We start from the raw sequence: 26,129 nt of genomic DNA, 5'->3' as shown, positions 1-26,129 counted from the left end.
TAAATATATTATGAAAAAAAGTTTATATTTGTCCAGAAATCTTTTGACGAAAAAATTATGATTAAGTTAGAAAAAGTGATGATCAAGTGTCATGTGATTGGTCATGACCTATTGATTCGTACTTAGCTTTTGCTGTGAACGGACTTGTTTTTTGTTATCTCTGATATATTTAATTGATCTGGCAATTTTAGTTTGTTTCAACTAGCATATTAATAGTGATATTCACGGTGAAAGAGTGTTTTCTGGCCACAAGACTTGCTTGTTAAAAAGTTTACATTTAAAACTAAAAGCAGACCAACTGTATCGCTACGAAAATGAAATTTTCCAACAGTTAAACCTACTAAGCCTACTATTGATGCAAAAAACTAATTACCTGCTCATATATTCCACCTCTATCGGATGTTTCAATTTATAATGAAAATTTATCTAATATACCATTAATATCCACTAAGCTCTCTGATAAGGATTATTCATGTGTATTGGGAGATTTTAATTTACCACCTGTATCTTGTATCACAGTTTATAATTTACTAATAATACTAGCTCTCATGCGTTCCTAAATAGCATACTTGATCTTTCACTAATGAAATATGTGTATCATGTTCGTAATTGCAACAACCGTTTTCTTGATCTAATATTTGTATCAAATCCTTCAGCTAGCACTTATCATAAATCATGACTGGTCTCACTTTTATGTCAGTAATAACTTGGAAATTGCTTTATTTATTTTTCATGCCATTAACAACTTTTTTGAACAATGCGGTTCTCGGTTCACCCGAGAGTTAGTTGTTTAATATAAATAGAAAATCGCGATACTTTACAAAATTAAAGCGTACAGGGAACAGTGTTGATTTTTCACGCTATTCCACTGCCAATTCTAATTTTAACTTATTAACGATTACTTATGACGTTGCCGGCATCAGTTTGCTTATGATCCTAAAAAGTTCTATAATTTTTTAAATTCCAAACGTAAATCTTCTTTTATACCTAATTCAGTTTCATATGAAAATTCGTCGTCAAAAAGTAATCAGACATTAGCCGACCTGTTTGGAGACTTTTTTCAAACAACTTATCTTGTCTCTAGCGACTCATTAATTACACCCTACCCTTATAACATACAAAAATCTAATTTTATTACAGAGGCTGTGATTACCGAAGATTCGATATTGCGTGAACAAAATTTAATGGATGGCGTCCCAGGTTGCGTACTTAGATATTGCGCCGGTTCCATAAATTTACTTTTACATAAACTGCCTTCAATCTGGAAGGAATCATTTATTATTCCATTACATAAGAATGACCCTAAAATTTACGTAAGCATCTGGGTATTTCAATTTTTTTGCTACCCCTAAACATTTTGAAAAAATTATTAATTCTTAACTAATGCATTTCTGTTGTTCAATTATATCACCTTACCAACACCGTTTGTGTGAAATAAAAGTCTACCACCACCAATTTACTTGAGTTTTCTTCATGGGTGGTTAAGGCTTTTCAAAACAAAATGCAGACAGACGATATTTATACTGACTTTAGAGTAGCACTCGATTCTGTTTATCAACATCTAATAAATTAATAAATCTAATTAATAAATTAACTATGACTGGATTTCCAAAGAATTTTTTGAAGTGGGTATCTAATTACCTAACTAACAGAATTTAAAAGGTAGTTTTCAAGTCAGCGGTTTCCAAGCCAGTGTCTGTAACGTCTGGAGTTCCTCAGGGTAGTCACCATGGACCGTTGCTTTTTAACCTATTATGTATGCTGATGACGTGAAGCTATGCCAATCGTTTAGAGACATGTTATGTAGTACTTTATTGCATATAGATCTTGGCCGCTTTTTTAATTGGTGTAGATACAATTCTTTTAAACTTAGCTGTTCTAAATATAAAGTAATGTCCTTCCATAGACACTCGCCTCACATAGTCAACTACCACATTGATCAGTTACCTCATTAGATTAGCAGAAGCAAATGACTTCTCCTTGATAGTAAGCTATGGTTTGACACGCATGTTTCTCTAACTGTCAGTAACGCAATTCAAGTTCTCCGTTTTATCAAACGATGGACTAAAGAATTTGATGACCCTTACACAACTAAATTACTTTATACATCTCTTGCTCGTCCGATTCTGGAATATGGCTCTTGTGTTTAGTCACCACAATACTCGAATTACCAGAATAGTATTGAAAATGTTAAAACAAATTTGTATTATTTGCTTTGCGAGGCTTTAGCTGGGTTCCAGCAGTTGATCTACCATCTTATACTAATAGACGACTTGTAATTAATCTCCCATATTTAGCTAACCGCCGGATTATGTTAGGCAACATGTTTATGATTAAATTAGTTAAGGGGGAAATTGACTCCTCATACTTGTTGAGTCAACTTAATTTCTCAGTTCCTGCTAGGTACACTCAATATGTTGTTCCTTTATAACATAACGTTTGTACATCTAATTATTCACTGCATGAACCCCTTCGACTACTCTGTGCTGATTATAACAAAATTTACTCTGTTATCAACACAGAGGCCTCTGATTGTATTGCTAAAAGGTCTATTTTAACTTTTTTAACTATGTATAATTAACACTAACCCATACCTGATTGGGTTTTTGAGGTTTCCCCAACCCTTGCAACGAATGTTGGGTCTGTTGAACACTCCCAATTCATAAGCTTATCAAATTTAAAAACAAAAATTTTTTTTACTTTTCTTTTATTGTCGACTGTTCATAGTTGACATTAAATAAATAAAGTGAAAAAGACTTCCTATTGTCACAAGATTAATAATACATAGATAGTATGTAGTATTACATACTTCATTTGCCTAAATTCTGAAAAGTAGCCAATAATAATATTGTTCCTAACAAGTTGTTTGCTTTCAATATCTTATGTTCAATTCTTAGTATGGTATTTTAGTATTTTAAATAAAATAGCTTTCAAATAGAGAATACAATGAACACTTAAAAATTAAACTAATCATTAGTCAAATAAATTGGAAATATTTTGTTATTAAACTCTCAAAATTAAGTTAAGACTTAAAGGTTTTCTTTTACAAATAGTCGTTAGTTATTAGAATCGCATAATTATCGTTCTAGTGTGCCGAGATAAATTTGAATAACGAGTCTTGGATAAATTCTCAAAAGCGTTTGGACCTGTTTTTTAATTGTTATGTATACTGACATCAGAGAACGGCAGGGGTGGCACTTTTTTGACATCATGGTGGCATTCGCAAATCATGGGTGTGGGTAAATACGCGCGCAAGCAAAACAGATGCATAAGCCTTTTACTCATATACACAAGACAAGCCTGGGTACTTGCAAGTGCCGAAAAATAAGGGCAAAAGAAAATGTGCGCGCTCACAAAATACGATCGGCAGGAATATAAGAATAGCGAGAAAAAATCTCGCTTGCTGTCTCGCTCTGTCTGCTCTGGCAGCCGCGCCGACGCAACAGCAGGTAGCGAAAGAGTCGCGCAGATTAGGCAAGCAAAAAATTGTATGACCTCTTTTTTGTGTTTCCTCAAATTCATTTTCGAGCCTTTTTGGTTTACCCACGCAAAAGGCTTGTAAAGGCTTACGAAATATTGTTCGGGCAGCAACAGCCGGCAAATCGCGCTGCTTGTGTGGGTAACACCATGTAAGTAACATGGTGATTTTAGCTCATGCCGTTCTCTGACTGACATTGAATATAATTTCCAATTTATCACGTTATACGAATGACGGGCGGTGCCTAATCCATTTCAGTAGTTTATCCACCGATCGTGCCTTTTTGCCTCTTTGCCTTCTATAGAAATTTTCCTTATGAAATTTGGAATTCACGATTCACATTAGGGGTAGGGATTGGAATGCCTTAGATGGGTGTCTAAATGGCAAGTCCAGGGAGTGATACCTATTTAGTTGCCTTATTGATGAGCTGTTGTCCAGCAGATTGATAGCCAGCGGTTTGCCATGATTAGAAAACTTCTCCAAGTATTTGTCGCTAATTGGCTGGATTTCCTCCGCCACCCAAGGGATCTTCAGCGTACTGTGCAGCTCTTTGTTGGTGGTGAGGAATTGCGCTCCGGTTATAATGCGTATCGCCTTAATTTTTAGCCCCTGGATGACCGCAATGTTTGAGTCCAGAGCTAACTCCATACCGGCTTGACCATGGCCTTGTATAGAAGAAGCTTGTTTCTCAGTTTAAGCTTTGATGTTCTTCCAATGAGCATTTGGCGTAACCTGTGACTGATTTGTGATTAACTCGCCAGGATAAAGGGGGCGCCAAGTAAACCGTCGGTCGAGGGTAAGCCCCACATACTTCACTGTGTCGCAGTGGGGTATAACTACTTGGTTAAGGCTGAGCAGTTTTCTCTTCTTTTGGTAAATGTTGCGTGGACTTGTTTGCATTTACCATTTAGCCATTCCTCATATGCGTTCTTTTTTGACTATGAGCGATGCCGTCCGTTTGATAGCGACTGCCAGGAACGCTGATTCATTCGCAAAGGTGGCAATTAAAAGTCTGGTGATGACCAGTATGTCCGCCGTGGTACTCCCGCTATGCCTTGGGGTACTCTTTTCCGCACCGTACATAGTAGTTTTTTCTGTGCAGATACGCTTTTAAAAACAGATAATACGGAGCAGAAAGTGCCTTTTTTAGTTTGTACAGTAGGCCTGTGTGCTAGACCGTCCAGTAGGACCGCCGATTAGTATTGTTTACTCACGTGTACCAGGAAGATTCTTTCCACTAACCGATGGCACTGTTCTGCAGTGCCATGGCAGCGTCTTAATGTGAATTGGTGATCGGGCAGCAAACTATTGTCTTCCATTTTTGACAGTAATCTGCGCAAAAATACTCTTTCGAGTATTTGGGAGAATACTGTCAACAGGCTAAGCGGGCGATATGACCCAAGTTCACTGTTGGGTTTGCCGGGCTTGGGGATAACAATTCTGCGCATTTCCATTGTGTAGGAAAGTTTCCTGTTTTTAGCCAGGCAGGCGATTTGTGCTAGCAGGGTGATACAATTTGCCGGGAGCGCCCATAATACTTGCGCATTATGCCCAGCTCTCTTGCAATAGGGGAAGGTCTGAAAACTTCGCCCCACTTTTTACCAGAACGGCTGCTCCGCCTCGGCGTTTTCCGTTAAATTGGCGTGGACGAGCTCGTAGCCATTAATTTTAAAGTAGCTTTGCTGATAGAAGTTGGAGACAAGGTGTGTTTTCAGGTATATCTTAACTTTGGACATACTCTTACTAAAGCCAGAGGGTTATGCAAATGGTTGCATCCTTGTTGATAATCTGGGTGAGGGAGGTGGGGAGACTTGTGAGCAGGGAGAATTGAGCCATCATCTTGTCCATCATTGCATCCATTCTAATAAGCATGGCGTTTAGTGGACTTTCTTGGCTACTGGTCTTCGGTATCCCTGGTATTGCTTTTGTTGTTTCTATTCCTGAGTATGATACGGGACCGTGTCGCTCCTTGATCTTTTTGGACTTTGCAGCCCCTGTATGATGCTGCTTGATCAGCTCTGCACTGGCCACACTTAGTAGGAACATTCCGGGCCTTTGTACACTCGTGAGTGCTGTGGTTTGACCCGCATTTAACGCAGGCGTGAGTAAGGCAGTAGAATTAGTTGTCGCCAAACCCTTGGCAGTAGTAGCATTGTATGAGGTTGTCAAACTTCTTTGGTGGCCCAATGGTGACGATGGACCTTCAGAGGCGGCTGATTTTAAAGGCGGCATTATTCTTTGCCGGTTTAAGATTACAAAAGAAGATTGACATAGGTAGGCCATCCCATAAAGCAATTAGCTTTATGCTTGCTTTTAGTACTATTGATAAGCGACACACAATTGAGTAACATATGGCTTCAAGGTCAGATGTTAAGCAATTGCCGATGTCGTGACATTTGCCATTTGATTATGTAATGGATAACATCAGGCTAAAAGCTACTTTCACTATTTTTAGTTTGGCTTAGGTGCATCTTCAGCTTTTCACAAGACTCCCACAAACCAGTTTTATCAGTTTTTGCAAAATTCCATTCAACGTGTGTAACTAAACTGACTGATTAATGTATAATTTCACTCAAAGTCATGTTATAGTATTGATAGTTGATCAAAAAACAGATTTCTCATTGAAATGAGATGTTTTTAGTTATGATATTTATAAAGTACTATAGATGAGCAAATATTATAGGCGTTTCAAAATAAAACAAGTGGAAAAATTAAAGTTGGGCGCCATCAACTTTTAGATACACTTTGACTAGGGCATCGCAGCAAACACACACATGCTCTTATGAACACATACACACAAAACAGCGGACGAGTCACAGCTGTTCGCTGTCGCGTCAGCACGTGCACTCCGCTGTCTATATTCAAAATCGAAATGTAAATAATTTCTAAGTTATTTATCCGATCGTTCTGATCGGTCGAAAGCTTGACTAGGCAATTTTGTGATTTATTTCAGATTTTGAAAGATTTCTTTACTGCCTTATATCGATTTGCGAGGGAGGAGGGAGGAAATTTAAAAAAAATAAAATAAAAGCGTAGTGTCCTGGATTTAGGAGCACCTACATACCAAATTTGGTTGCTTTGTCTCTAATAGTTGCTGAGAAGCACGCAATCATACAGACGGAAGGACGGACCATTTTTTACAAAAATGTCAAAGTGTATAAAAAAAAGCGTTTCCTCAACAACGTTCATTGGCATCTAGAGAAGACAGCGTACATAAAATGCGCTATAAACCAGTTTCTTTGTAACAGAGCATTGTATTGTTCATAAGCTTTTGTATCGAATCTGATGTTGGTTCAATCAATTCAATAATCGCCCTTTTAAGATTTCTTATAAACTACACTTAAATTATCTTTCTATCCGTAAATATTTAACAAAAGGGGTTTTGTTCGGTACCATCTTTTTTCTAAATATATACAAAAAGAGTTTGTTCCAACTGGTTATGGGTGATAATCAGCGAGTGATCGCTCTACAGCAGAACAGAGAGAGAGCTAAAGAGCTAAAATGCTGAAATTTTCACCAAAAATTCAATCAAAAATATCTTAGTTTCTTAATTTTCAACGAAAGCTGAATTTTCCTTTATAAATATGACTTTTACGACCGGAAATCTCAAATTATCACTGTTGAATTTATTTTCAAATTAAAGCAATCGATTATTGCTTAAATAATAAAAGTTATGATGCAACGAATACACACTGGGTGTTGATTTAATAATATTCTTACGATTGCAACTTTGCAAACTGGTTTTTTCTTTTTGCAAAAGTAAGGATATCTAGTTTTTAAACTAGACAAACATGTTGCAACTCGATTGTAAGCGGTAGAATCTTGTAGGATGAAATGTGTCAGAGCCATTAAACTCATATAAATGCAAAAGAGAACATTCCAGAGATAGTGGTCAAACCGGTTTAACTGACCCATTTGATTCAGGTATACGAACATTTTTTTCTGAGACTCAAAAATTGACTAAGTGGAGTTCTAGTTGCAAGCAAAATATATATACCACATACCAAATGCTTTCAAAGTCTTGTAGTCTTGTAAAATAAATAAATAAATTATAAATTTGAGATCTTAGAGAGACTGAAAATTTTGGCTCAAGCAAATTGTGAAATCTCTAAAAAAAATAACTGTTGACATTGTGCATTCAGACTGATACTGAAAAGTAGAGTAGAATAGAGTAATATAACTTTGTGCACTTGTAAGTAATAGTGTGTTCAAAATATGAACGCACCATTCCGCTCATATAAAAAGAATAATAATAAAGGTAGAGTGTTGAAACCTCATACAGGTGTTAGTAATCGTAAGTTTTGGATTTGTAATTTTTTTATTTTAAAAGCTCAGCTCTGATTTTTAATGAGCTGCTTCTTAAAATGTAGCACAAAATATTATTTAAATTCATTTTACTAAAATAGTTTACTAACAAAAGAACTAAAATATTAAAAAGTTCTTTTAAATTAATCATTACAGATGAATTTTGTTCTGCCATTATTTTTTTCAGTCTTGAGCAGGCTTCCATATAATCTGAATGGGAACTTTTACTTTGCCATTTGTTGAATGCCCTTCTGGATACAGTTTAGCTGATCATTTCATTAAAAGCCATTAGTTTAAAATTGGAAGCATTTCGACATATTCGCATATAATTGTGAAATCTATTGGCTTTTCAATTAATTTTAGTTCTCTTATTTAAGTTAATTTAATAAAGCCCGAGTTGACCGAAAATACAATTCGAAATATACATTTCAGCTCTCTTGTTGCTCCATTCTTTTAGCAACTCTAAATTGCTGAAGAAAAAGGTAGCTCCAATACATTCAGTTATCCGAAAAATGCGCAAATAAGATTATTACCCTCTAATAAAACTGTATATTTTTCTTCAAAGCATGGTATTTTACTTTTTGGCACAAATTGGCGGCGTGTAAGTTCTACTCCATAATACACGAGGGCTCAGGTTTACTTTTTAACAAAAACAAGGCTCATAAGCAATAAATTACACATATAAAAAAATACTTACTAAGGATTATATTAAACATACCTTGCTCTTCTTTTCTCATTTTAAAAATAATTCAAAGATATTTGATACAAAATATTATACAACTTTAAACTGTTACAAAATTTCAAAAGTTCAAGTGTAAACAAAGCTAAGATCATGTTTGACTTTGACGCCCTGGTTCAAAGCCAGTGTTGCGACTATACAACTTTATATTACCGATTTAAAATGCTTGGAGTATCTGCTTTAAAAATATAAAATCATAATCAAGAAAGTTTTTCATGAAAATTTAGACTTTATACCAAAAAAAAGGGGCTTTTCGTCCAGTGTGCATTCATAAAAAAAAATGTTCATTATTGTGTAATTTTTATTGAATAATGATTATTTTATTCTTCTCAATCAAAAAAATCATTCACTTCCAGTAACTTTGAGAACTCAAGAAATGCACCAAAATTTGTTCTCAAAGGTTGTTTTATGCATTTTAACATTGGTTATAAATTTTGAATTTTTATACACCTTGACATTTTTGTAAAAAATGGAAGAAGGGTATCATGAAGTTGTGCAAATGTATGTACAGGGAGAAGGAGGCGTGGCAGACCCAATAAAGTATATATATTCTTGATCAGTTTGACGAGCTGAGTCGATATAGCCATATGCGTCTGTCCGTCCGTGCGTCTGTATGAGTGCGTGTTTCTCAGCAACTATAAGAGCTAGAGCAACCAAATTTGGTGTGTAAGTGCTCCTATATCCAGGACACTACGCTTTTATTTTTTTTATATCCTCCCCCCTCCCCCGCAAATCGAAAAAAAACGTTATAAGTACAAAAATCTTTAAATATCTAGCCCTAGTCAAAGTGTATCAAAAAGTTGGTGGCGCCCAACTTTAATTTGTCATTGTTATTTATCTCATAAAAAACTATTAATTTTAAGTTATATTTTGATACTTAACCAAAACCTGAGCAAAAGCATATGTTTTATATATATCTCTGAAAATAATGATTATTTCGCCTAAAAAATAAAACTCAAGTTACTATTGCGACATTTCTATAGGGAATAATACTAACAAATTCTAAATATTATATATTCTTAGTGTTATATTCAAACATTTGCATTTCAATCTGTGATCCAAGTGATGTTTCACATCGAACAGGGCTCTGTCACCTAAACATCATCTCGTATATTAGAAGTTGATTTTAAATTTTAGGTCAACCGGTCCATAATCATTCAGTACGGCTAGTATAAATTGGCGATGGAATGAGAAGGATAGTTTATTCGCCAATGCGAGGTAATGAGTATTATTAAGTAAAGCAACGGTTTTTTCAGCAAACATGCGAATTCGAATTTTAAATTAAGTTACAAAGCCATCGATCGAATGTTAATTTCCTTATGTGGGAATTATAATAAAGTTAGATTTTTAGATAGTTTACATTTTTATCTATTACCGTTTGTGAAAGCAATTATTATTGAAAAAATTAGCATTCTCGGATTTCACGGCGGCATTTTCTAACTCAGAGCACGTCGAACTCATTAAATAATTTTCATTATTATTTAGGGAAACTTTTGAATTTTACATTTTTATTACTTGCCGTAAAATTAATTATTATAGGGACAAATATGAAGCTTCCCAGATTTCCGGCACTTCGACGAGATTTTTGAAATCTGAACATGCACAAGCCCGTAAAATATTTTTTATAGATATTTAGTGAAAATTGCAGATCTTATCTCTTGCCGTTCCTGAAAGCAATTTTTTTTAAGATTCCCGAATCTCTCAGTGGAAATCTTTACCTTTGTGAAGCACCTTAAAAAATTTGTTTTGATTAAATTTTTTTTTAAAGTTGCAATTGCTTTCTAATGGATTGGGCTCTTCAGGACAAACTTGTTTATATATATACAAATAATATAATAAAACCTACTGTCATTTAAATCCTGCAAATCTTACCTATACAGCAATAAATTCATTTAAATTTGTCAACTGTACAACGGTAAGTTGGTAGAATGTAACCAAACTAATTGTAAGTCAATGCACTGTGGTCCCAAGGTCATTTTTTTTTTTGGCATAAAGTCAAAATTTCAATGTAAGAATTTTGCTGATGCAATCTTAAAATAAATACATGGCACAAATTAAAAAAAAAATTTTTGACATGATTTATATTTTAGTCACATTTAAATATTTTCGCGTCAATTAAAAAAACCTAACAATGTAAAATTAAGATAAAGGAATTCATCAAATCCTTATAAATGATTGCTTGTGTGTATTGCTTATGAGTATTTGTGTAACAAATTTAAATGAGTTCTCTACGTTTCGTAGAGTATAACTAACAATCTGGGGCTTTCTGAGAAAAAATAATTACGTATGTTTGTTCTTATATGTATCGTATTTGACAGCATAATAATAATTTTGGCCCGTTTGAATTAAGAAAATATTTGTAGTTAAACGATTTTTTATTCACATTTTTATCAAAAAAAAAAATGGAAAAGGGTATTATGAAGTTGTGCATGTAACAGGGAGAAGGAGTCTTGGCAGACCCTAATAAAGTATACTATTCGTGATCAGCAAGATAAACTGAGTCTATATAGCCATTTCCGTCTGGATGTATGAGCAACGAGAACTCGGAGACTAAAAAAGCTAGTGCAAATTTGGTATGTAAGTGCTCCTATACTCGAGCCAAAACGCTTTTATTTTAAATTTCATCAAATCGACAATACAATTTAACGGGAAAATATTAAATTAAATTAGATAAATTAAAAAAGTGCTTCTTTATGTTCACTACCGATGCCGAAAATTTCAGTATCTTATCTTAGCTTTTTTGTGTGGATGTGTTTGTGAGTTTTCTCCGATGCCCTAGTCATTGTGTATATAAAGATTAGTTGCGCCCAAATTTATTGTATTGACCGCTCACTATATAACTCAACTGTAAATTAAGACTTTTAGTCGTCTTCTGTTAGATTTCATACCAATATTATTGCCAATCCTTATAAATGATGAAGCTACCTCCCCAAATACCCATTTTTACTTTTAATCTTTTATTATTATAATTGTTTTTTTTTCAAATAAAATTAAACAATTTTTAAATAAATATATAATATACATATATTATTATATGTTAACATGAATTTAATTTATTAAAGAATGTTTTAGGAATCTAATACTTGAAGAAATAAATAATAAAAAAAAGTTGTGAAGCGTCGACTCACCTGAGATACAAGTGCTTTGGTTTCTGGAGTAGTGCTCTCTAAAAATATTTTTTTGAATTCACTTGGACTAGATAATTTAAAATTAGAAGCAGATGCGATAAATGCTTGTATTTCATGCAAACTTTGTTCCGCCAAGTCCTCCGACACCGAACATTTCTCAATACGCTGCGAAGCCAACAACTCGACACCATTGGCACACCATTGGTTTGCCTATAAATTAATTAGGTATTAATGGCATGTGTTCCTTTCTTCTATTGATTAAAAAGTTAACCTTTTCAACTCTCTCCATAAGCTCACTATTCTTTGCTAGGATCTCGAGCCTCCTGGTCAGGCGCATTCGAATTAATTTTCCCACTCGTTCCAATTCATCGCATTTTGGCTGCACTATCTCCCAGGGGTACACACCTCGAGACCCTATGAGCTGTTGCCCACTTTGAATAACTTTGTTTGCATTCTGGATGTCCGATTCGATTAACAAACAAAATTCCTGGGTTTCTTCAATTAGTGCTACAACGCGATTCACACTTTCACCAATCTCTGTCATAAATGCAACAGTTTTCATATGACCATCGAATATGTTCTACAATAATGGACAATAATTTTAAATAATGCAATTTATTTTAGATATATTAGCCTATTCAATTAATCACCTGCAGCTCTCGAAAGTCCTGCTCGAACATACGCAAATGGAGACATTGCTCGAGTCTGTTGCAATGTGTACGCCAGAATTCATCAAACCGGCGCTCGGTTTCCTCTAGTTGCACCAGTAGTCTACGGTAATCGCGACAATCATCATAATGTTGAGGTTGTTTAAATTTATATTGTTGATGATAAATAATTTGTTGTCGATGTTTTGGCTGCCCTGCATTGTTTCTGTTCATTGACATTGTTATCGTTAACATTTTTGTATGTTGACACATTGTCAAGAAAGTTATATAAAAAACATTTCGTGTACATTGACGTAGAAGTAGCAGGAGTAATAAAGAGAGCGCAAATAGAAAGATAAGACACAAAAACGCCAATAATCTTGATGAGTGAGATGAACGGTAAAGTTTACAATTTTTTATGATTACATTATTTATTAACACAAAATATATAAAAATTTATATATACATTGGCACTGTGAGTATGTGTGAATATTAGAGTAACATCATAAAAACAATAGAGAGTTAATATATTAATATGCATATATTTGTCCATTGACAACTTGTATAAAATAAGATAAAGAGACACAATTTATGATTTAATTATATTTACATATTACATATTCGGTTTGGTTTGGGAATTACGTTAACCCCCATTTTTTTCTCTAAAATACAGTCTTTCCGCTTTTACTGCTAAGTAGTTCAATTGACTTTAAAATGCATCGCCGTGAAAATCAGAGATGACAACGTCGACAGAAAAAGTGAATACACAAAATTTTATGTATGTATAAGTAAAAGCAAGCATAAAACGATACAGGATCGGCACCGTTGAGGCATTGTGTAGACACAAAATAAAAACAAAAATGTGGACTACACAATTGAGAATTAGTTATGCTCGTCCACACCCGCTACGAAAAAAAATGGGTACTTCACGGAATGTAGATCATGGCTTATTCTTCTATGTATGTATTGTATACTCTTTGGTACGACAAAGTTTGTAGAACTTGACATAGAAATGACTAGTGAAATTGAGTTCCGCTGAGAGCATTTCAGCGCTGAATTTTCATAATTGCCACAGAATAATTGCCATTGAAAGTATGTGACAACTATTCCACATTTAAATTATAATAAGTTTGTTCAGAAATTTTTTAAAGCTAACCATTGAACAACAATCGGTTTTTTCATTTGTTGCTTATTTAATTCCAAATTTTGGTAAGCTTATTTACCTACAACACCGTTAATGGGATTGTAGACAAAATCAAGTTGTTTGTTTATTTAATTTAAAATTTTTAAAATTGGTAAATTTTAAAATTATTAGCAACGTAAATTCCTATATTAGTGGTACAACGTAAATTCCTATGTACACATGTACACTAATTGTTATCTGTTTTATTTTCTTCGCTCATTGTTTTTTACGACTGCTCTATATTCCAAATCAAATAAAATGAACGAGTGCACATTGTGTGATCACGAACTCTCTAATCGTTCGAATGCTTTCGGTGCACAGCGGGTCCTCCTATAGGTCAAAAATAAAAAAGTCAAACAAATTTTAAGCTTGTAATGTATCACTTTTTCTTAATTGGTCTATCTATTTAACTGTATTCCTGTTTTTGTTTTGTTCTAACTGTCAGCAAGACAAACTCAGTCGATATAGCTATGTCCATCGGTCAGTCCGTCTGGATGTATGAGCAACTGTTTCTTAAATTTCTCCCAAATTTTGTATGTAGGCGCTACTATACGCAAACCAAATCACTTTTATTTTTTATTTCCTTCTTCCTCCCCGCAAATGTTAGAATAAAACGATCTACACGCACTATATTTAACAAAAAAAAAATCGAAAATGAATTTAGGTGTAATTCACATTTTAATTTTCAATATAGACAGATAGTGCTTTTGCTGACGCGCCATATAAACGTCGATGCCGACTGTGTCTGCTGACGCTACAGCGTAAACGAACTGTGACGCTTGAGCTGTATGTGTGTGTTTGCGAGTGCGTGTATATGTTTGCTGCGAAAGTCGAAGTGTATATGAAAGATGGTTGCGCCCAAATTTAATACGTCCACTTGTTTTTATTATATTGCCCTGCTTATTGCCTTAGCAACAAATAAAAATAATTGGTAATAAATAATTTAATGTAATCAATAGCAAAATAGACGCATATATCCATGCGTTTATGTTCATAGGAATTCGTTCACATCAAATTACATGTACATATATAAGCAAACGAGAAACAAGCAAACCGATAGCTTATTAACAGCAAATCAAAACTCATGGCTGGTCAGACAACCGAGTGTTTGGTCAGCGCAGACCAAGTTACCGTCGGCATTTTGTGCATGCATGTGGCTCTTTTGTACTCTTTTGTTGTGTGTGCGAGTAAGGTCCTGCGCTTGCTCTTCAAAGGATGATGTCCGTGTGCTCGAAATTGCCACCTTTACCGTTCTCTGGTAAACAGGCAGACACTAAATTTGAGTTTAGTTTAACATATAAAAAAAGCGATCAGAGTAGGGGCGAAGCCCACTAGTTTTATTGTATTTGAATACATTCTATTGCTTTGACAATATGAATGTAGCCGAGCACCGTGCAGACCTCTAAGTATGTATACAAGATCTTTGAATTGGGATTGGATTTGTTTGTTTTGATTAACATTTTATACCCTTTGGTATTTCTATTAATTTTTCATAGTTTTAATGTCATGTTCTTTTCGAGAACGGAAATGATTATTTCAAGTGGAAATAAAAAGATTCAGAATTACAAAATGGGATATAATATAAAACTGAACTTGTGTATGTTCTCATAAAGGACAAAAAATGTTTTTTTTTTCTGAGATTGTAGGGGTATTTCAAAATTGTCTGCTACACCCAAACTCTTTGAATAAATTATCACTTCTCAACTAATGCATTTCGATTCCGTTAATCATCGTCTTCCAGTAAATAAATGAACTATGATTGGATTTCCAAAGAATATTTTGAGCTGGGTAGTATCTAATAATCGAACTAACAGAATTCAAAAAGGAGTTTTCAAGTCGGCGGTTTCCAAGCCGGTGTTTAGGACGTCTGGTGTTCCTCAGGGTAGTCACCTTGGACCGTTGCTTTTTAACCTATTTAACAATGATCCTCTGTTATTGTGCATTCAAACATTGTATGTATGCTGATGACGTGAAGCTATGGCTATCGTTTGGAGACATATTATGTATTACTAGAGTACTAGTAGAGTAATAGATTGCATAAAGATATTGACCGCATTTTCAATTGGTGTAGATACAATTCATTTAAACTTAACTGTTCTAAATGTAAAGTAATGTCCTTCCATAGACACTCGCCTCACATAGTTAACTACAACATTGATCAGATACCTCTCAATAGATTAACAGAAGTAAATGACTTAGGTATTCTCCTTGATAGTAAGCTAAGGTTTGACAAGCATGTTTCTCTAACTGTCAGTAAGGCAATTCAAGTTCTCGCCTTTATCAAACGATGGACTAATGAATTTGATGACCCTTACACAACTAAATTACTTTATACATCTCTTGCTCGTCCGATTTTGGAATATGGCTCTTGTGTTTGGTCTCCACAATACTCGAACCACCAGAATAATATTGAATCTGTTAAAAAAAATTTTATTATTTGCTTTGCGAGGCTTTAACTGGTTTTCAACGGTTGATCTACCATCTTATACTAATAATAGACGACTTGTAATTAATCTCCCATATTTAGGTAACCGCCGGATTATGTTAGGCGTCATGTTTATGATTAAATTAGTTAAGAGGGAAATTGACTCCTCATACTTATTGAGTCAACTTAATTTCTGAGTTCCTGCTAGGTACCTGAAATTTTGTTCCTTTATCACTTAACGTTTGCTCAACTTATTATTCACTGCATGAGCCCCTTCAAGTACTCTATGCTGATTACAACAAACTTGATTCTGTTATAAACACAGACCATCTGATTTTATTACTAAACAATTTATTTTAACTTTTTTGAACATTAATAATTAACACTAACCCAGATTTAATAAGCTAGCAGATCTATAAGCTCATCAAATTTATAAACAAAAACCTAACTTTTAAATACTTTTAAATTAAATATAATTAAATAAATATTAAATAGTTTTTGTAATTATTTTCTTTTATCGTCGACTGTTCATAATTGACATCAAATAAATTGCAAATCCCACCCATATTTTTAATATTTAAAAGATTTGTCGTGATAATTACAAATAAATATTTTTTACCGTTGTGCTATTATCAACAACTGTACATATAAATCTGTTTATGTATGTTGTGCTAATTGTAGGGGCCTAAAATTTAATTTGAGCAACAAGCTTTTATTAAGGTAATGTTATGAATTATGCATGTATGTGTAATTAACCCACAAAGACCGAACTCGTACTGCTCACACGAAAATACAAGATTCCGAGCTTCAAACTTCCAACGCAGCTCCAGCTATCAAAAGAGGCGAAGTACCTTAGAGTAATTCTGGACTCTAAGGTATCCTGGCGGAGAAACTCAGAGGAAAGGATGAAAAGAGCACTACAAGTCCTCTTCATATGCAAGAAGACTTTTGAGAAGAGGTGGGGACGGTAACTGTACATCAATCAGTGGATGTACACTGCAGTCATTAGGCCCATCCTGACCTATGGAGCGTTGATGTGGTGGGAGGTGGCCAACTCCAACTCCCATCTCAAAAACCTCCAAAAGATCCAAAGACTGGCTTGCCTGACCGTAACAGGATGCATACGTTCTCCTCCTCAAGCAGCGCTAGACACTATATTAGACCTGAACCCGATAGGAATTTTTTTATGTAACGTAAGAATAAACATTGTTACCTATGATTTTATCTAGCTGACAATGAGCAATTATAATTGCTATACATATTCTAAATTTCAATAATTTAAAATATGATTAAATTACATGTATGTTGGAAACATTCACTTGGAATTGAATTGTCAACCAATTAAATCGTTTTAGCAAATTCGTATTCCGTTTTATTGAATTAGTATATCTCTTTCTCTTTGATAGAAAATCAACGGTATGACTGGGTCATAAATATATTCTTTTGACAACTGAAGAATGTTAAAACAGGGCAACTCAATAACACCTCTACATATATTTGTACTTACCTTTCAATGGCGCTTATATTTCCAGTTCGCTCAGAAAACTCCTTTAATTCTTCAATTGCTTTTATTTTATCCAAGAGAGTTTCGCCATGCTTAGCTGCAGCCAATATCTCTTCCTGTTATAAAAACATTTTTAGTGCTAAAATCAACTAGTAAATGTATTAGGTAACCTTAAGTCGGGCATAATCCGTGCCCTGGTCTTCCAAAAGCTTTTTTGTTGTTTCTACAGAATTTGGAAACTCCGTATCATGTATAGCCTGAATAAAAACATCCAGTTCGGCAGAAACTTGATGAGTCAAACTGGAAAACTTTTCTAATGACTAGAATAAAAAAAATATTTCTATAATTATTAGTACTTGTTGAAATTATAAAGTAACATACAACTCTTTGCTGTATCCACTCGTGATGTGAATAGATTAGTGAGCCTCCCATATCGGAAGTTAGTTGACAATTGTCAACAAATTCGTGCAAATCCGAGAGTGTGGAACAGACTATTAGACGGAAGCGATATTCATCTTTAGAGGAGAATTTTGAGCTCACTTCAGAAATAGCTTTTTGAAAAAGACCTAATGGGCGCAGTACATAAACGACATGTATTATACCTGGGAAATATATCTGAATTGAAAAATATTAATTTTAATTGCTAGTCTAAGGATAGGTATTAAATTTATTAATACTATTTTGTCACTCTATTGTATCATGTCCGTGCGGATTTTAAAAGTTATACTCATATACTTATGTATGTATGTATATCTTGGTATCTTAAATTGCAAAACATTTTACATATATATATGATCTATGCATATGATAAAAAATATAAAATAAGTAATTTTACGAAAAGCTTGTTTTAATAATATTTATTTCTACAAAGTAGAATATTTTGTCTATATAAAATATGTATAAACATTTTCGAATATTGAGTTTTCGCAGTTTTTCTAGCGCCATTTTCAGAATCTGAACACCTAAAAGTTTTCAGTTCGTCCAAAAAATTTAAATTTCAAGAGTAGATTTTGCTTGGATTATTTTTCACAACTTTCGAATTGGGTATCTCAACCAGAATGTGTCGCTGAATTGAGTTCTCTGTATGGCAATAATCGAGGTCGTAGTGACGCATTCAATGAAAGTCGTCCAAAATTAGTTTTTGTGCCAAAAACATAAATGCAGTGCATGCATGTCGTCATATTACATATCGTGAGATATTATAAGAAATATTTGCTCTTGTTGGATACCCAAAATTTTATTCAAAAGACATGTTTTAAAAGTATTTCAGGACGAAGGGATAAACTGCTGACAGGTTTGAAAGATTTCAAAGAATGCTAAAGTTTAATGATGTCAATGGGAATATTTTAAAAAGCAATAAAAATAATAAATATAAATAGAGTCTCTCATATATAGATATATATAAATTATTAAAGCTTACAGTAATATAGCCATTTAGTCGACAGATAAATATTCTTTCTAAGGAATTTTAGTTCAATTAGAACTGCTGCTATCTTTTGTCATCGAGCTTACCAAGATTACTGATTAAATAAACAGATTAAAGGTATTAGGTAGGATCATTAAATATTAAAATAAAAATTGCACAATTAAATTTCTTCATAGCTTAGAACAAGCATAACTTTTAATTGGGTGACTTTTTTTAATTAGAAATCAGGGGCAATAAAATTGATAATTTTTAAAAATTTTTTTTAATTTAAATATATTTTCATGGTAAGTTTAATGACAAAGAATTTGAACTAAAATGTTTGAAAGAAGTATCTAATATAAAAAAAATTATTTATTTTGGAAAAATAATTATTGACTTGAAAAAAAAAACCTTTCGACAAACAAACTTTGGTTACTACATTTATTAAATATTTATATAGCTATATAGTCATACTAGTTTAATAATTTTTTAATAATTTGTAATGCAGCTAACAAGCTTATATTATTGTTAACATTTCCTTGAAGGAATAAAGTTGCAAAGAGAAAATGATTGTCAAATAAATATGCAGACCACTTTATCCGTGCTTGTTAACTTTCGCAGTATTTTCGAAATTAATTGATATCAGTAGCCCATCTCTAGTGAAGTGAATCAAAACAAAAAGATTTACCGATATTCGCTGCAGTACTGTCTTTACAGAAGTCCATCTATCCTTCCGTCTATCAACAATAAGATGAAAGCCCAGATCGGCATCTTGGAGTCTAAAGATATAAAATATAATGCAATTAATAACCTGATCATAAGTTGTTATAAAAACCAACACTTACGATGGCACTGAACTTAAGTACAATATGAGCTTCTGATAGTCAGCTTCTTCAAGAGAATTAAAATTATTGTTATCGGGAAAAATGATTAAGGGGCAACCGTCTTGTGAACGGCCACCAGTAATAATAGCATGCTGTGGATGCAGCAAATCGGCCACGTCTGCAATATTGAGCACGCCTTCTCCACTCATAGTAGCTACTGCTTCAGCTGGACTTATGTATTCGAGTAATGAGTTAATCTGTACGGCAGATCTTTGTGCGCTGAGCGCTTCAGCAGCATAGGTCACACCCAGGGAATTAAGAGAATTTGTTGAGTTGCTGCTAATAGTCGATGCTGTATGCTGCAATATTCCTGATTCAAGACTGGCATACGCTGGTGAGCTAGTGACTGACTGAAAGAACACCGTCTGTGTGGAAGCTCCACTGCTAACTGAGTTCTGAGATTCTATCATGTGCTGGCTATATTGCTGCTGTTGCTGCCGCTGTTGCATTTGTGTTTGTGAGACGGTCATTAAAACAGCCTGAGATTCGACCAAACCGTTTTCCACATTATCTATTAAAAAAAGAAAATATTCAAAAAATTAAAAAAAAGTTGCAAGAAAAACTAATACTTTAAATATAAATATAAATACATCATATTAATTATGATTAAATACTCCAAATTTTAGATTGACAAGCACGCATTAAAGTTTGGCGCTGAAAACTTTTTCAGATGCTTTGAATAGGGCATTGTTAACGAGTCACAACCCTTTTTCGCAAGCGATGTTTAAATGGAACGTCAGCAAGCGCATCACACTATCTATATAGTCAATATAAATGTTGAAATAAACCTCTTAAGTTAGTTATTCGAAAGTTTCGGCATGAACAGACTTGAACAAACTAAGGAAATAATTTGCGGGAGACGAGAAATAAGCTGCTTTAGCTGTTATAGTCTCCAATATACAATCAGACGGACGGGCATGGGGCTATAAGAAGTATTAATGAATATATATTTAGTTATATACATATATCAGGGTTGTAATGGAATGCATTCAGTAGTGAATGGTTCGCCTGATTAATTCATCTTGTATTAAGATATTTTTGAAAGCATTGAATTTTTCCCAATCAGCATTTCAATTATGCTCAAATACATTCTTAAAGATATTAAATTAATTGCCTTTAAATTGCTATTCAAACTGAATTAATTCAAAGTGAATTACACTCTAATTCAAATTGAATGCGTTCTTTGATTTCTATCTACATATATAGGAATGATAGGTGATACTCAAAATCTGTTAATGCCAAAGCGGGGCCTTTCCGATGAGATTTTTGTAAAATGTACTATAACTTAAAGTCAATGAGTAAATAGTTTTAATTAAATACAAAAATAATTATCATAAATCACCTGTCGATACATACACATTTCCTGAAAATCTTGAATGGAAATTACAATAAATATTATTTAACGTACAAGACTTAATTTGATATAAATTGTATTTTAGAGAAGAGCGGGCCAAGACTTAAGCAGAGGAGTTTGCGATACAAATGGACGAAGCCCTCTAGTGTTAATATAAAATCAAATTTTCTGTAGATTCTGCTATTTCCCTGTGGTTTATGCTATATCCCCTGCCCAAGTGTTCTTTGACAATTGCATTTACTTGCTAGGCTTCTATACGATTTTATGAGGTGATACCACTGACAGGACGTTGTCGCTGCCCTTGCAACTACGTGGACTAGTAAAAGCCTAGTCCAAGTGGAGATATGATTGGGCGTGAAAAAAAATGTAAAGGAACTCTGAGTAAACTTTGTTGTTTGAAGTAAATAGCATAGCTTGTCATAATCTACATATAAAAATGGTTCAAAAAAATGTATAGTAAAATACTAATTTAGAACGGCTGGGCTGATTTGGATCAATTTTTTTTTCAGTTGTCGGTAATTAACAGAAGAATGTATTATAATTTTTGGAAAACCTTTTGGTAAAGTCTGTAGGGCCTTAAGAGGGGAAATTACTGTTAACTCACAGACTGTAGAATCTGTTAACGTTTACAGCAGTTTTTGCTGTAGACATCAGTGTGAGATTCGAGAATTGAAAGTTAATTTGTTTAAATAAGTTAACGTTTAAAGCAATCTTTGCTTTAGATTTAGACGTCAGATTGAGATTTGACAATTAGAAGTTGAGTCGTGTTGGAATAATGCCTGTTATTAATCAAAAGTCAGGATGTGCATGAAAATCAAATTCCAGAGGAAAGTGGCAAGGTAAAATTGCCCGTTTTGACTTAACCACCAAAGCCCTTGCACTCGCTTCTTTATAGAAATAAAAGCCAATCAAACCAATTCCTGTTGCACTCTGAAAAATATTACGGGTGCTTTCAAAAAGTCAGAAGCGGTCGCTTCATTACCACCAAGCTAAGATCATAAATTCCTGTAGATCTATTTCGTTGGTTGTTCGGCAGTTGAACTGAATCAGCGTTGTGCAATTTTCATTACAACTAAACACGAATTTATGGAAAAATTGCAAAATCTTCTGCGCATCTTCTGAGCATAATAAAGTAGTCAGATTGTTGAAAACCGTGGATGTGATGTCGTGGAAATGATGGCTATCACTTCAATATGAAGATGGTCAAGCCAACGACAGGTTAAGTTCGCATTCATATTTCAGGAGAAAAAACGAACAAGGTCAGTTCTATGAATTGTTATGCGTATCGATTGATGATTCGACTAGATGTCGACAATCATTATCTGTTGAAGTACCATGAAATTTTAGTTACCAGTGTTTTATGTTTCTCCTGAGATTATATGAAGTCATCAAATTGATGCGAGACAAAGTTCCCAGGTCCGCTAATTCAAATATATAATTACATATAATATTATAGAAGTACACTGACTCAATATTATTCAATACCAACCCAGGAATCAAGTAAGAGGTGCGCTCCTTATCCACTAGACTACTGCTTACTCAATAAGACAGCCGACCCAAGAAAAACGTTCAAGAAAATCGACTAAAAACAATATTAATTTTTATTCACTTACGCTCTGCTTTCACTTGAAAGCATCTATAAAGTTGTGGAATCTTTACTCGTACATCACAATAAGACAATAAACTAGTCAATTTATACTACACTTTGTAGGAACTTAGTATAAACACAGACTGCATACATATTTCTATAAATACGGGCAATGTATTTGTTATTGCATGTTTGTAAGCCCAAAAATATCGATGATTTAGTCACAGTGAAACACGCTCGAGTCGCAAATAATCGAATAAGAATCTACTATTTGTAAATAATGTATGTAAACAAACATTATTATACAATATGCCGGGTGTACTTCAGATGTAGAGGTGGAGAAACATCGATGACATCGATTCCACTCGAAAGCGTCGTTTGGATACTGCAGTGATGAACATGATAGCTTTCGATGTCCAACCCTTCAGTTGTGTTGAGGATGAAGGTTTCATAAATCTGATGAAGGAAAGACCCACGCTACAACTTGCCCAGCAGATCATACTTGCGAAATGTAGTGCTTCCAAGCCAATATGAATTATTAAAAAACAAACTAAATCTCATATTGAGCGGTGTAGATTTTCTTGCATTATCTACAGATCTCTGGACATCAAATGCCAATGAAGGCTATATCACTATTGCATGCCATTTTGTGTCCAACAGCTTTAAGCTAGAGTCCGCAATTTTAGCGACAAAACAGCTACTTGATTGCCTTAATAACACTGCACCAAATATTTCCGAAACTATAAAGGCGGTGCTTAAAGATTGAAGGATAGCAAACAAAGTAGTTCGTGTGCCTGCATCTTCATGAGAGACGGAAAGGGTGTTCAGCAAAGCTGGCCAACATATTAGTGACCTCCGCACACTGCTTTCATCGTCCGTTGTCGATGAACTTTTATTCTTAAATAAGAATATAAATGTGAACATTATGGAATAATGTTCTTCTTTTTTATTCGTAAGCGACTTATAATGAACCAATTTTATTAGTTTTTGATTTCAATATTTATAAGTCGGTTATTATGGAATAATTGCCCTCTTTTTATATTTTTTAGATACTCAATATGGAATAATATTCTTCGTTTTGTTTTTATATATTTTTTCAACTTACTCAGAAATATAATATTAATATTCATATGAGATAGGTATATTTTTATGTTAAACCTTTTTTTTTTATTTATTTGAAATATCAAGCGATTCAATAAAGTTTAAAAGAAAACAATTGTTATTGTATGATTTTTTTATATTTTATTTTAAACATCGATGATGAAACATCGATGTTTCCGCCATAAACATCCGCGAACATCAATGTTTCTCCACCTCTATTCAGAATTGGAAGACTATAGATGGAACTATCGACAGTTTTCCCCACTATCGATTTCGTATCTATATTAGGATATCGATTATGATCAACATAAACATGTTTGTTAAAAATCGATAATAATCGATATGAGGCTATTGATTAACAGTATTTTAAAACAAGTAAAAATTTACATTAATTGTATGCAAGAATATTAAAATTATTGAAAACAAGCTGGCAGAAATTTTGGAGTCATGCCAACACACATACACATTCCTCAATGCTCTCTATGCAGTGTATAATAAATAATCTTAAGCCATTATAAATAAATGATTAACATTAATAGAAGTTAATTTGATTTATTTGATTACATTTATCAAAAAATCGTTTAGTTTCCAAAATAAAAATAGGTGGACAAATTAAAGTTGGGCACAACCAACTTTCATATACCCTTTGACTAGTGCATCGCAGCAAACACATACACACAAATCAGCTAATCATATCTCGATTTCGCTGCGGCGACACTGGCGACTGCTCTAGCTCTATAATTTGCTCATACATACAGTATGACCGTTTGTCTTGCTGATCAAGAATATATATAAATTGTTAGGTCGCACAAGTTCCATATTTCGTGTATCTTTTCATTTACTTATTGCATTTTGCTCAAATTGGTTATGAATGACAAATGGACGGGAACACGACAGCGGAAAAGGCTGATGTGTCTATGCACCTAACACCAATTAATGGGCTAACTTTTTTGTATGTATTTTTTTTAAATGCATTTTAAATTTCAAGCTTCCAAAGTTGCATGGGTTAGCCAATTCTATTACCTTTTGAAGATATAGTTATTACTCTCTAAATTCCAAAAAATGATTGCTTATTGCAATAATTATTTAAACATTTTATGATAGTAGAAAAGAGCCGCATTTATTAGTAATCTGCTCACAGACGTACTATAATACCAGCGAGCATCGCTTTGCTTGTGAGCGTCAGTTTCTTGGAAGGTCAGTATACAAAATCTGGTTTTCTTAAAATATATTTTTTCCCATATTGGGAAATATAGTATACAGTGTAGTTGTCACCTAAGGGTACAGCGTTATCGTCAAATTAAAAATGGCGAGAAGAGCTAATTGCAACTATTTATTCTTTAATTTACCAAATCTATCAAAAATATAACTCTATGCAACCCACAATATGACTCAATATCATCATATCATCTATTACATCAACACAACAAAAATAGAGAAATGTTTCCTACAGTAGGAATAGTTTCTATTCTCTAAATTGTAGTTTGTTTATTTTGTACAAGGCCAGGTTTGAAGATACCTGCCGTATATCTAAATCTGACGTGACACTGTTTCATGAGGGTGTGGGATAACAGAGATTTTTGATCAGGATTTTAAATTCTCTAAATGTGTATTTAGTCCGAGGAGACTAATATCAATAATCAGCTGTTTTAGGTTTTTTCCTTTTCGTGTAAGAACCAAACCGCAGTAATTTGCAAATGAAAAATATTAATTAATTAAAAAATAAATAAATCAAATCACAAACTATTTATGTAGGTATATAGATAGCTCTGGCTTTCTTTGGCAGCTGTCAAAAAAAAAAAAATTAAACTCAAAAAGTATTTGATTTACTACCCTTGTTGACAAAAATAAGTGTTTAAACTTAAAAAAAAAAAACACTTCAGAAGTTGGCCACCAAGTTTAAAATAATTTTAATAAAATACACATTGAACTCCACATTTCTTGAGGCTGTGTTTAGTTCTACTGAATTCACAATTTTTTCTTTATCATGCAACAAAAGCAATGCACACATTTAATAGCATAGTAAAAAGCCTGCATGATTTATAACTTTACTTGTGAATGGTAAAGTACACAAAAGTATGATATGAAAACATCATAATATTAGAATGTATTTACACCGGAATATTAGGAATTCAATTACCTTTCCAAATACATTACATTCTTTTAATATCTCTGTATCACTTCGTTTATGATTTTGGGATGATTTTGATTAAACTATTTTATATAACACCCCAATCTCAATGCATATTGTGGAAAATCAATATATGTACATACATACAAACATTTGTATGTACATGCATATACGTATTTACGTTACCTTAGTGGACTTAAGGGCCGAAAAGTGGACAATGTCATAACGCCCAATAATCTCAATAGGGAAATAATTAT

The 26,129-nt window shown here is 33.6% G+C and overlaps 1 protein-coding gene across 8 annotated transcripts in view; it reads right to left on the bottom strand.

Moving 5' to 3' along the window:
- Window positions 1-26,129, bottom strand: part of LOC108596153 (guanine nucleotide exchange factor DBS) — a 47,577-nt gene that overhangs the window by 20,698 nt on the left and 750 nt on the right. For 5 of the 8 annotated variants that reach the window (XM_017981656.1, XM_017981657.1, XM_017981651.1 and 2 more), the window contains 8 exons: window positions 19,660-20,209; window positions 19,503-19,593; window positions 17,791-18,024; window positions 17,580-17,729; window positions 17,413-17,525; window positions 12,301-12,523; window positions 11,922-12,230; window positions 11,651-11,860 (listed from right to left, as the gene is read on the bottom strand). In XM_017981656.1, coding sequence (XP_017837145.1) covers window positions 11,651-11,860; window positions 11,922-12,230; window positions 12,301-12,523; window positions 17,413-17,525; window positions 17,580-17,729; window positions 17,791-18,024; window positions 19,503-19,593; window positions 19,660-20,209 — 1,880 coding nt within the window. Of the gene's footprint in view, window positions 1-11,650; window positions 11,861-11,921; window positions 12,231-12,300; window positions 12,524-17,412; window positions 17,526-17,579; window positions 17,730-17,790; window positions 18,025-19,502; window positions 19,594-19,659; window positions 20,210-22,403; window positions 22,474-22,541; window positions 22,627-22,665; window positions 22,787-26,129 lie in introns of those variants that run through there. The other 3 variants (XM_017981652.1, XM_017981653.1, XM_017981650.1) reach the window with 3 other exon arrangements.

This window comes from Drosophila busckii, chromosome 2R (genome assembly GCF_011750605.1).
Source record: "Drosophila busckii strain San Diego stock center, stock number 13000-0081.31 chromosome 2R, ASM1175060v1, whole genome shotgun sequence".
Lineage (NCBI taxonomy): Eukaryota > Metazoa > Arthropoda > Insecta > Diptera > Drosophilidae > Drosophila > Drosophila busckii.
Note: the sequence above shows the minus strand (reverse complement) of the source record. Positions and strands in the feature narration are given on the sequence as shown.